At 39.3% G+C, this 12,211-nt stretch overlaps 1 protein-coding gene and 1 long non-coding RNA gene across 2 annotated transcripts in view; one reads left to right on the forward strand and one right to left on the reverse strand.

The window, feature by feature from the left end:
• Positions 1-571: 571 nt before the first annotated feature.
• On the reverse strand, positions 572-3,918 carry LOC144052470 (uncharacterized). The gene is made up of 3 exons (XR_013294220.1): positions 3,746-3,918; positions 3,417-3,508; positions 572-1,433 (listed from the first exon to the last, which is right to left on the reverse strand). It is a non-coding gene; the product is annotated as an uncharacterized LOC144052470 (long non-coding RNA).
• The window catches only part of LOC144052469 (phosphatidylinositol transfer protein alpha isoform-like), a 9,258-nt gene continuing 467 nt past the window's right edge, over positions 3,421-12,211 (forward strand). The window contains exons 1-12 of the mRNA XM_077566553.1: positions 3,421-3,637; positions 5,877-5,907; positions 7,585-7,730; positions 8,052-8,143; positions 8,300-8,307; positions 8,443-8,517; positions 9,477-9,560; positions 9,699-9,776; positions 9,862-9,972; positions 10,083-10,205; positions 11,612-11,660; positions 11,740-12,211. The exon at positions 11,740-12,211 is cut by the window's right edge and continues 467 nt beyond it. Of these exons, the coding sequence (XP_077422679.1) occupies positions 3,621-3,637; positions 5,877-5,907; positions 7,585-7,730; positions 8,052-8,143; positions 8,300-8,307; positions 8,443-8,517; positions 9,477-9,560; positions 9,699-9,776; positions 9,862-9,972; positions 10,083-10,205; positions 11,612-11,656 (810 nt within the window). The 5' untranslated portion in view covers positions 3,421-3,620 and the 3' untranslated portion in view covers positions 11,657-11,660; positions 11,740-12,211. The remainder of the gene's footprint in view (positions 3,638-5,876; positions 5,908-7,584; positions 7,731-8,051; positions 8,144-8,299; positions 8,308-8,442; positions 8,518-9,476; positions 9,561-9,698; positions 9,777-9,861; positions 9,973-10,082; positions 10,206-11,611; positions 11,661-11,739) is intronic.

The following is a 12,211-nucleotide window of genomic DNA, read 5'->3' on the forward strand; positions in this document are numbered from 1 at the left end:
ACATTCGCCTTATTGCCGCCAAGTGGCAGAAAGCTCTATTGTAACTGAGCAACTCATTGACAATTGTAACAGCTCCAATGCATTGAATAAATAACATAAGCTTTGAAATTATTTTATGCAGCCCACTAGTTGGTGCTCGAAGCCCAAAGTCGGCATGCGGACGGCATGGCTGCATGGTTAAGAACCACTTATTTAGACATTTCAGGTATGAACTTTTGGCCACTGTTGAAAAACGATCCTTATGTTTTCCGCGTGTTCGTATTTTCAGAATCAGACTGGAGATCGGTGAATCAGGTTTCCTTCGAAGGATTTTATTTTACAGAAATTTCTGGACATCACAGACAGAGACGGCCAAACGCCGTGGCTTTTCCCCCTGTGTGTGTGGCTCCTCCCACTTGCAATCGCCATTACACTCCCAACATTCCAAAAAGACCCTCCCTCTTGCTCTTCCTCCCTCTGCTCTTCCACCCTCTGCTGCCCCCAAGTCCCCTCCCTCTCCGTGGCGCCTCTCCGTCTCAAACAGTCACGAGATACTCAATACACATGAACAGATGGTCATTGATATGTAAACAGCAAGCCAGACACGACATGCCCCCCTCCCCCTGCAGCTGGTTGATTACGTGAGATAAGAGGCAGGAAGAATCTTCAAACGTTGAGTCATATTATACTTATCAATCTTTGCTGAGTAAGTTAAAACAGTTATAATTAAATTGAAACAGAAGATTCACTTCAATCCTTCTTTTGGACTCGAAAGAGTCCAACACACAAGATAAACATTTCAGAGAAAAATTCCAGCGGGATCTTCATCATCGCAAACGGCTGGCGCAACATTAAGCAAGGGTTGTGTGGGGAGATTGGACATTATCATTAGAATAAGAAGCAGAAGCACGCAACAATGAAACATCCCTTTAGCAGTGAGAGGAGGTTGTTCAGCAGTTATGTGGCATTAAAGAACAATTTGATTCATTAAAAGATTTTTCAGTGGAATAAGCATATGTGAGGCTTAACACGATGTGTTGTGGTTATGTTCAAGAAAGAGTGTCGCGTTGCAGCAGCAGATGGAGATGCATTTCCACTTTGAAGCCATCTTGAGATGATGTTCTTTGTCAAATGAAAAAGGGCGTTGTCAGCTTCTTGTAGGACCCCTGGATCGATTGCACGAGGTCCTAGGATTAATCACCGGGATTATTCTGCCGGCAAATGTGACTCAATCTTTGTGGAATGATGCCCTCAATAGGGGCAGCTGGACACTGGATCAGTAGACGTGGTTTTCTGTTTGGGTTGTCATCAGGTGATCATCGGATGGTGGGATTGCTGAGCCTGAGGCGGATCCGGCGGGCCGTGTAGACGAGATGTGGAACCACGTGTCCCCTCCTCTGTGCGGGCAAACTGCACAAGATGTCCTCTCCGTCACCTTGTGGGGTCCAGTCCACCTGGGTGCAGAACATTTTCGTTTAGTCACTTTTAAACATACATATTCACAATTATTTATTTTGTTGTTTTTTTGTTAGTTGGGAGTTAGTAAATGTTAGTTGTTTAAGTTCTGTAGGTCCTGGAACGTGCTGTTGGATCCGAAAAAAGGTCTGTTTGTTGTGACATTCAAACAGAATCCAGCCTTTGGCTGAGGTTAATGACATTCGCACATTCATTAATGCAACAGGAAGAGCTTGTAGCCAATTCAAATTTGATGAGGCCAATGCTTTAGCCAATTTTCTCTAATATTTCTATTTTTCTTTAATATGTCCTAAGGGATTGGGGATAATACACTGAACCAAATGTGTTTTAATCCGAATGCCTTTTCTACAGCTTGTAAATGTTTGATTTTGAAATGGGTTCCATTGTCTGATCAAATTTTTTCTAGGAAACCCATATGATGGTATGTAATGATTAATCAAATGTTTTACCACGATATTTACTGTTTTAGATTTGCATGAATATGCCTCCAGCCATCCTGAAAAGGAACCCACTATTACCAGCAAATATCTGTATCCTGACACTGGTTTTATCATGTCAGTGAAAACCATAAAAAAATGATCAAAATCAAGGACTTCGTGCCTTCAAAATTCCGCAACGGAACGAATGAAAAACTTGTATTTTAAACTTTACTAATACTTGTTCACTCAGATCTCATGTACAATTTAGTCAAAATTTATATGACGTGAAAACAGGTTTTAGAGTTCACAACAGGCAAGAATTCACTACGAGGATAATTGTCCTCTTACCGTACAAGTAAATTGGCGCCAGAAGTCCTGTCTGTCAAAAAAAACCTTCAACCATCACGTCGGGGTCACCATTTGTTGGAAAACGATCCTTATGTTTTCCGCGTGTTCGTATTTTCAGAATCAGACTGGAGATCGGTGAATCAGGTTTCCTTTGAAGGATTTTATTTTACAGAAATTTCTGGACATCACAGACAGAGACGGCCAAACGCCGTGGCTTTTCCCCCTGTGTGTGTGGCTCCTCCCACTTGCAATCGCCATTATACTCCCAACATTCCAAAAAGCCCCTCCCTCTTGCTCTTCCTCCCTCTGCTCTTCCTCCCTCTGCTGCCCCCAAGACCCCTCCCTCTCCGTGGCGCTTCTCCGTCTCAAACAGTCACAAGATACTCAATATACATGAACAGATGGTCATTGATCACACACAGAGATGACCACGTATAGCTTTTTGGTTCTCCCGCATACTCTCTCTAGTGGTACCCGGGGGAAAAAAATCAACTAATTAAATGTTTATATTGTACATAATCTAACAAAACATTTGTTAATTACAGTTCACTTGTACTTATTTAACTTTAATGTGCAATGCATTCTAATGAATAATTATTTATGCTTCCCCCGCACCCTCACACCAACTCTTATATTTATGTACAATTTTAATATTTAAACGCCAAAGAATGTTACAGTGATTTACAAAAATACATACCTTTTTAGGAATAAAACCTCTGCCTAATTTTTCATGAGCACATCATTAGGTTGACATTTAGAGAGCAATTTTTGTGTGTGTGTGTGTGTGGGGGGGGGTTACCTATTGAAATAAGTTTGAGAATCAAAGCAAAACCAGAATCCGAAGAGTCCTAGTGGCTCAAAAATGGCAACTCGATGGACGCGACTCACGAGAAGGGGTGGGTTCAAGTGGTAGTTTGTAATTTAACGTGATTTGCTACCTGGTCATTTATGTTTGCGAGTGAGACTGGACGATTTTCACATCACCCTCTTGAGTATGATAATTTTTAGATTTTTTTTTATGCTCACTTGCTCAGGTATTGTACAACATCCCTTTAAAACACAGCGAGTAACGTGTGCGTCAGTAAAATATATATATATATTTTGTGTGTGCGTGTGTGTGTGTGTGTGTGTGTGTGGGGGGGGGGGGTAGTTAAATTTCCGGCGACACTTGAATGCAGCACGCCGTGGAGTTACCTGAAACTAGGTGGAAGTCTCTGCCCCTCCCTTCCCTTCTCTTTTCTTCCCTTCGCTTCCTTCAGCGTGAGTCTTTTCTTCTTCTTTTTATCCTGTGAGAACGACAGCGGCGTACGGGGAGGCAGACGGTGAATTAACGACCTCGAACACTTTTGAAGAAGTTGCTCGGGGCTTTACATCCTTTGGCTCGGACACAGACTCGACATGTTGATTCGAGAATTGTGAGTAGTTTACTTGTCTCAAAAAGACGAGACGAGATGAGATGGTCATTCATTGTGTCTGTCAGGAAACATGAACGGCGTCAAGTGAAATATTTAATGTTAGCCTACCTGTGCTTGTTTCGCTATACGAGTTTCCTGCTAATGCTCTGGTTTCCTTCACCGTGTTAACCGAGTTCAGTTTCTTGTATAGGAAATATAGGCTATTTAAAAGTGATCGATTGTTTGTTTGTTTTTTGATGTATGGAAATTAGATAGAGTTAAAGAAGCGTAGACTTCACCGGGCTTCCCGACCCCGCGACAATGCGACGTAATTAAACAGGAAGAGGAGGTTGCTGCTCAACTCCCATTTACTCAAATGTTAGACCATATTTGCATTTACCATACAAATCTAGTGTCATGCGGAGACCTTTAGGTTGTCTAGCAACTAAGTGGAGACAGCTGAAAAGCAGGGCAACATTAAATTGGTCAAATTTTGAATAGAATTTCGTGATGACTGAATGGTTTTCTGTTCACTTTACCGGTGTAATGTATAATATTAATTCCACACATTAGCCAAGACGTACAATAAAAGCAGTTATGGTTGACTTAACTGTCACCTGACCGCAGTACAAAGTGCATGAGAGCAGTCAGTCAGACACGTTCAACTATTAAACAAAGCCACACCAGCACTCATCTAAAATTTATTTGCTCTCAAAATTATTGTGGATTTGTTTAGTGATATTTAACTTAAGGTGTGTTAAAACAAATCACCATGGATGCTTACAACGAAAAATGTATGTAAGGGTTCACATATGAAATATTTCGCCTGGCTAGACATCCGATAATAAACAAACAATTAATTCAATTCACAATATAATGTGTCAAGGAGCAAGGGAATGTTCCAAACGGGATTCGAACACACACAGAATACTCCACATCGTGGTTTACACACCAAGCCTTTTGTCTTGATTTGTTTGTTCATTTCCTCTGCCTCTTTTTTAGGTTTCTGTGAAACTTGTTTGATAGTGGGAGTCAGCAGAAGGCTGTCTTGAATCATACAAATGTACTCAATGCAGAGTCAACCTATTTTAAAGACTGTGACCACCAGGGGTCTGCTGTATACTCACAAGAGATTGGCTATTAATTCTATTCATGGATTAACAGACATATTTGCCATTCAAACATGGATGGCTGTGATCAATCAGATGGAAAAATACTGACGTCATTGAGGGCCAGCTTGCTAGCCCCGATTGGGACTGTGAGGACGAATTTGAGATCTGATTGGTTAAAAGAACTAAAGATATACCGATAATCGGCCTTTTTTTAGGCCTTTTTAAAAAATAAAAAATAAAATCTGACAGCCGATAAAATATAAATCTAAAACCATTTTAATCTCAGGAGACTATTTAAATTTTACATTTTGAAAAGTATGAACAATTCTTCAATAAACATGCTTTAAAAGATTACAACAAAGTTAAGATTAGCATTTGTATAAAAAAAATAAATTACGCCTATATTTTCCCCCACCTTTTTACTAAAAATGAATTCCGGCTCCAAATCTCGGTTATCGGCCTCCTTGACTATCAATAATTGGCATTGGCCCTGAAAAAAAAAAAACATATCGCTCTATCTCTAAAAAGAACAGCTCCATTGCTTATGTTGTTAGGTTAGGTTGGACCACCACCGATTCTGAAGGTCCTGCACACATTAGGTTGCACATCAGGCTGAAATCTGAAAAAATCTGACATCCCCCTACTGGAAGCAGTGCAGCCAAACAAAATGCTACTAAATGAAGAGACTGGACTGTTGAGCATAAATAAATCTTATTTAATGGAACAAATATTATTGTGGTAGGTCAGTGTTTTTGATGGTGTTTAGGCAAACAGAGAAGTCATGCCTGGCCCTGACTGTGCACCTCTGGCCTTTACACACCAAGTCATCAAATGTTCCTGCTCATTCTTGCTGGTTTCTGCAGTTTCCGCTGTGCTATAGGTCAGATTTCTAGCATGCTCCAAGTTCAATTGCACCATTTGCCAGTTAGCTTTAGTTCAAACAATTGTGCAGTGAGGCTTTCCAGGTTGCGTCTACTGTTTAATTACTCAAAAACATAAAAGCAAAATTATCCATCATTGCAGACTGGCATTGACAGAGGAAGTTGAAGAATTTAAATATTTTTAGACAAGAGACATCATGTTGACATTTAGAGAATAGTGTTACTTTTGCAGTGTTCTAACGTCTGATGTTTGTGTTTCTCTCCTAGCCGAATTGTCCTGCCCATTTCGGTGGATGAGGTAACGACTTTCCTACACACTTACAGCATACGTCAAGGACTATCAAGTTTGATGTTGTTAATTAAGTTGTTGTCAATTCTGATGATTGCAAAACAGTCCATCCGATGTTAATGGGGCTTTTTTTTGGGACATTTAGGCTCAAGTGGTGAAGCTTTTCAGGATGTAAAAATGTGCCATTGTTTTGGTAAATGAGTCATAAGGTGTGCACAGGGACACGGGGTGTTGTCACATTTATTGTTGAAATGAATCAAGTGTATTTTGGGCACCGGCTGGGACTAGCTGACACCGTTTTTACATTCAGCTATACCTTTTTATAATAACGTTTGCAAAATGGGCTGATTGTATGAAGCACTTGCAGGTATTTGCTCTTTCCACCCTTTAATCCAAAATCCTGCCCCAAACAATAGCCTATTTATTTTGCCCTTTCTCAACACAGAGCAAAGGCTGTTTTGTCAGCCAGACAGAAATGACTGATTTCTGTGTGACGGCTTACCCCTTTAATCTCTTGGAATACATACAGTAAGGGAAAGCCTAACTGAGACAAAACTCGGGCACTTGTTTATTTGTTTGATATCTTTATCTTATCTTGAACTATATATATATATATATATATATACTGAACATTAGTAGCGAGGATTCAGACTAACAATACAAAAAAAGAAGAAGGGAAAAACCATTCCATTTAGGTGAATAGAAAAGTTTTAATTTTTTAATGAATAATCGAAGCGGGCGCTGAAATTCTTGAAAATGTCCAAAAGTGGACCCTTTTATACACATTTTGACATAATTGTTTTATTGGTCCAATAAATATTATTTTAAATAACCAAGAAGGAAAGAGTGAGCATATTGCCTGAACATGTCCACATCAAGGATAACAAGATCGACCTGTTTGCTGAATGCAGTTGAATGACTACTGGTAGCTCTGAAATCTCACAAAGGCTTAGATCACATCCTTTTAGGCAGCAAAGGAAACATTCTGGTTATACATGGCTAGTGACATTCCGAAGTTCCAAGTCAACCTTACAGCTCCTCTTCATTCAAGTGGTAGTTTCTTTCCCCCATATCAATGATGAAACAAAGCCAATAATTTTTCACAAATAGCTAAATGTGCCACTTTTTAGATGTACCAGACTGGAATGTATTTACAGGAGGCAAGATGTTACATGAGTTCATCATTTTTAGAGTTGTGTAGGTCGGTCCCAGATTGATGGGAGTTCCTCTTTCCTGTGTCACTTGCAGGAGAGGGAGAAAAAAACATTATATTTACCAGATTGTGACAAAGGAGGTTTCAGCCCGACGCCAGCGATATGTCACTTTTTTTGGAGTCGAAATTTATTATCCAAAGAAATTTAAATTGCCCCAAAAAGGAGTGCTGAAGCTCAGTGCATCAAGCAATAAAGATGAAAACAGTTCAACTTCAAGCCTAATCTGCTGATTGGTTCATGAATTGAATTTACAATTTACACTGAGCAGTGAACAAGTTCCAGTTGGATAAAACTTCCACTTCAAACTAGTTTTTCTTTTTAGTTTTAAATGGCTTTCCTTAACAAAAATCCCATGTCGCATTGTGGTAGAAAGGTAGAATTCTGGTTGGATATATGTATATCATTGGTGCTAGGAAGCCAAATGCTAAGCTAGCGATATGTCACTTACACATGAAATTCTCTTTTTTTGCAGTATAAAGTGGGCCAGCTGTTTACGGTAGCAGAAGCCAGCAAAAATGAGACCGGTGGAGGAGAGGGTGTTGAAGTGTTGAGCAATGAGCCCTATGAGGAAGGTGGGGAGAAAGGACAGTACACCCACAAGATCTACCATCTCAAGAGGTTACGTTTCACATCACTATCTGAACATTATTGGGTCAACAGGAGCAAACCAAACTAACACAATAATTAGACATTTAGTTTTCTTTCCATTTGCATTGCATTCCATTGTGTATGTGTGCCATTCACATGGTCATCTTCCATACCCTGATGTGTGGAAGCATGGGAGGCTAATGAATTGAATTGAATCATCAGTTAGAGTTTACGTCATTGGACAGTTGTAATGAATCTATCTAGACATATGAATTCAAGTTGGGTGCGTATGTGCATTTTTATTTTATTTTTTGCATGAAAATGTCAAAGCCTACCTATTTGTCTCTACAGTAAAGTGCCACGCATTGTGCGTATGATTGCTCCAAAGGGATCCCTCGAGGTTCATGAGAGAGCCTGGAATGCATATCCCTACTGCAGAACCAGTGAGTGCCACAAAAAAAACTTTGTGGTGTAAATTCATAGTCTGTCTGTAAAGCATCTGAATAAGAATGGGAATATGTACTAACTAAACGTCTCTACTCTCCACTTTATCCATCACCCGTGGACTATCCTGATAAAGTTCTCAGTGTAAGTAATAGTTTATACTGTCAGTGGTAGACAAAATGAAATGCTGTTATAATACGGCTAGACACTTGATAAGCGTACATACACGTCCTTAACTTAATTGACAGAGTGCATTGGAACGTGACTGACCCTATGGTTATATTCTCTATGTTTCCAGAATCCATACATGAAAGAAAATTTTGAAATTAAGGTTGAGACATGGCACAAGCCGGACATGGGAGATCAGGAGAATGTAAGTCGTGTAATGTGTTTTTGTTTGTTTGTAGAAACTTTCTAGACTTGCTTTCACATTCCTGTTGTGATTGCAGTGTGTATTAGGTTTGTCTTGTTTATTGATCCATCTAATGTAGCTAACATATTGCTACACACCCCATGTATTCCTTGAAAACTTGCTTGTTTTAGTAAATCAGTTCTAAAGTCAATTTGATGCATTTCATAGTCACTAGCTACACATTATTGTATTCTATTACAAAATGCATATACAGTACAGGCCAAAAGTTGTTTTTTGTAGATTCTCACTGAAGGCATCAAAACTATGAATGAACACACGTGGAGTTGTGTACTTAAAAAAGAAAAAAAAGGAGTGAAATAATGGAAAACACGTTTTATAATTTAGTTTCTTCAAAATAGTCACTCTTTGCTTTGATTATTATTTTTTGCACACTTGCCATTCCCTTGCTGAGCTTCAAGAGTAGTCACCTGAAAAGTTTTTCCAACAATATTGAAGGAGTTCCCAGAGGTGAGAATACCAAAAGGGTGCAACGCAGTAATCGGAGCAAAGGGTTTCTATTTTAAAGAAACTAGAATCAAAAACATGTTTTCAGTTAGTTCACCTATTTTTTTGTTAAGCATATTACTCCACGTGTTTATTCTTAGATTTGATGCCTTCAGTGAGAATCTACAATGTAAATAGTACTAAGAATAAAGCAAACACTGAATGAGAAGTGTGTGTGAGCCTTTGTCTTTGCTACATTGTGGGGCTCATACACATGTGTTTTTCCAGATTAAACTATTATTGTAGGGACCGACTTGAAATTGTGAAGGGACGTTTTGGTTGCCTTCATTAAATTTTTAGCAAGCACTTCTGCATTTTTTTATATTGTAAAAGTAAGACTTGGACAACTATGTTATGGTGATATTGTTATTCATTTTGCATTTTTGCCAAGTAAAAATCACAATGGCTTGTTGCAGGTACATGGACTGGAAAAAAGTGAATGGGATCAAACTGAAGTTGTACACATCGACATTGCTGACAGAAAAGCTATAAGTGCCAAGGTAAATAAAAACAATTTGGAGCTACATGGTTTTCATCTCAGTCCGCTTAGAGGAGATCATTTACTTGTTTGGTAGCTTGACATACTGTATACAATATACTGTAACTATGTGATTCAACATGCGCACTTCCCTGTTAAGGAGTACAAAGCAGATCAGGATCCAGCCATATTTAAGTCTGAAAAAACAGGAAGAGGTCCCCTGGGACCGGAATGGCAGGTATACGTTGTCAATTGAAAGAATAATAGCATTTTAGTGTGACATTCAGCAACCAATTTGGGTTTTTCTGCATTTGTGTTTGCAGAAAGAACTTCGCAACAACCCTAGCTGTCCACATATGTGTGCCTATAAACTAGTCACAGTAAACTTCAAGTGGATGGGCCTACAGTCAAAGGTGGAGACCATGATTCAAAAGGTTTGTAATTCATACCGCCATCTAGTGGCTGATGCATGAAATGCCACACAGGTGCACGTGTGTTGTTTTCATTGTCCTCCTTTATATCCCTAATGTTCACCTTTGTGCAGATGGAGAGGCGTATTTTCACCCACTTCCACAGACAACTATTCTGCTTGATTGATAAATGGATTGATCTTTCCATGGATGACATCCGAAAAATGGAAGAAGACACAAAAAAAGAGCTGGATGAGGTGACTGAATTTTATCATACTCGTTTCATTATTATTGTTATGATTATTACAGAGCAGTCTCAGGTTGCAAACGACAATGTTTTACGAACAATTCAGGTTATGAACAACATTTTTGGAAATACCTCAGTTTAGGTACTATTACTTAGTATAACAGTGCTTGTATACTATTTTCAGTATCTGGAATTTTTTTTTTTTTTGTCAGACCACAGCACACTTTTTCGCTTTGCGTCAGTCCATCTCCGATGAGCTCGGGCCCAGACAAGCCGGCGGTGTTTCTGGATGTTGTTGACATATGGCTTTGGCTTCACATGGCAGAGTTTCAACTTGCATTTGTAGACGTAGCGACAAACTGTGTTAACTGACTGATGATTTTCTGAATTGTTCCTAAGCCCACATGGGAATATCCTTTGCACATTGATACCAGGTTTTAATACAGGGATCGAAGGTCACATACATTCAATGTTGGTTTTGGGAGATTTGTTGAAATTCTCTGAATCTTTTGATATCATGGACCATAAATGATGAAATTCCTAAATTCATATATGTTGAGAAACTTTATTCTTAAGATTTTGGACTATTTACTTACACGGTTGTTCACCCACGTCCTCGGCCCTATCGTTTCTTGTGAACAACTGAGACTTTGGGGACGCTCTTTACCTTCTCAATAATGAGGTTCCACTGTACTGCCATGGTGCCTTTTTAAATTCTTTAGAAGCCATCACTCACGTAGATATTTTACTTTTGCGTTTTGACCTCATTAACCCTTCTCTCATCTGTCATGACATTAAGTTCTTGGTTCTGAGATGTAAAAGCAATATCCATTAAAACGTGGCAGTTCTGCCACTGGGATCAAAAGGCATGATATCACTGTTGGTTCTTGCTGGCCTCACCTTCTATGATTGTCAAATAGTTACAAGCAGAATTGCTTACTTTCATTTTACTGCAGTCTCTCCAAATGATGCAAACGACACTGAAGTGCAGGTCACAGATTGTGTGCTTTTGAGAAAACTTGTATGTGTAAGTCATTTTGTCCATCAATTCATTTTCTGTAACTGTTGTCCTCTTCTAATTTAGGGCAAGTAGTGAGATCCACCCTAGATTGGTTTCCAATAAACTGCATTCACAAGGTTGCCCATACATTATATTCATACTCAACACTTTATTTACACACATGCACAATTTACAGTCTTCAATGAAGCGAACTTGCATGTTTTTGGAAGGTGGGAGGAAGCTGAAGTGCCCCCAAGCAGACTTGCACAATTCCACTCAGGAGAGACTGATTCCATATTTGAACTTAGAACCTGTCAACTAAGAGGCAGACGTGCAATTTTTTTCTTAAAGTGAAATTGGTTGTTTTACTGCACTGCAATGATGCATGCCTACAATATCCCTCTGTCATTCCACAGATGAGGCAAAGTGGTGAAGTTAAAGGCATGAGCGCTGACGACTGAGTGGGTAAGCATTTTTTTTAGGGGGGGGGGGGGGGTCCAAGTTGATTCATATTTCATAAAAAAACCCACAACGTGTTTTTCAGTTGGTGCTGTCATGCAGACTCTACCCTTGTTACACTGGACCAAGACCTCCCCCTCCTGATCCAAGAATGCTACACTTCCTTAATATAAGCTGAAAATGATACCTTCCAAAGCAATTGGGTTTATTTATGTACCTAAATACAAAAACAGTAGTGTCAGTACTTAAGTTTGCGATGTGCTTAAACCTCGTAAATTTACTGGCACAAGGCTAACCCCCCCCACGCAGTTATCCTATGTGAGTGATTTATCACGTCTCGATTGCAACATTACCATTTTATTGTTGGTTTGTCTACAAAGGACCATGTTGCCAGACTTTTAAAGTATTTGGTCTTTTAATACAGTGCAGAACTTTTGTTTAGCAGTAGGCTATTTCTTGGGGCTTTACAGACGATCCTTACAGTGTGTAAGGTTTTCATGTCATTTGATTAACCACAAGAAAACAGAGTTCCGCTTTATAAATAGGAACTTTCGTTT

The sequence above is a fragment of the Vanacampus margaritifer genome, chromosome 5 (assembly GCF_051991255.1).
Source record: "Vanacampus margaritifer isolate UIUO_Vmar chromosome 5, RoL_Vmar_1.0, whole genome shotgun sequence".
NCBI lineage: Eukaryota > Metazoa > Chordata > Actinopteri > Syngnathiformes > Syngnathidae > Vanacampus > Vanacampus margaritifer.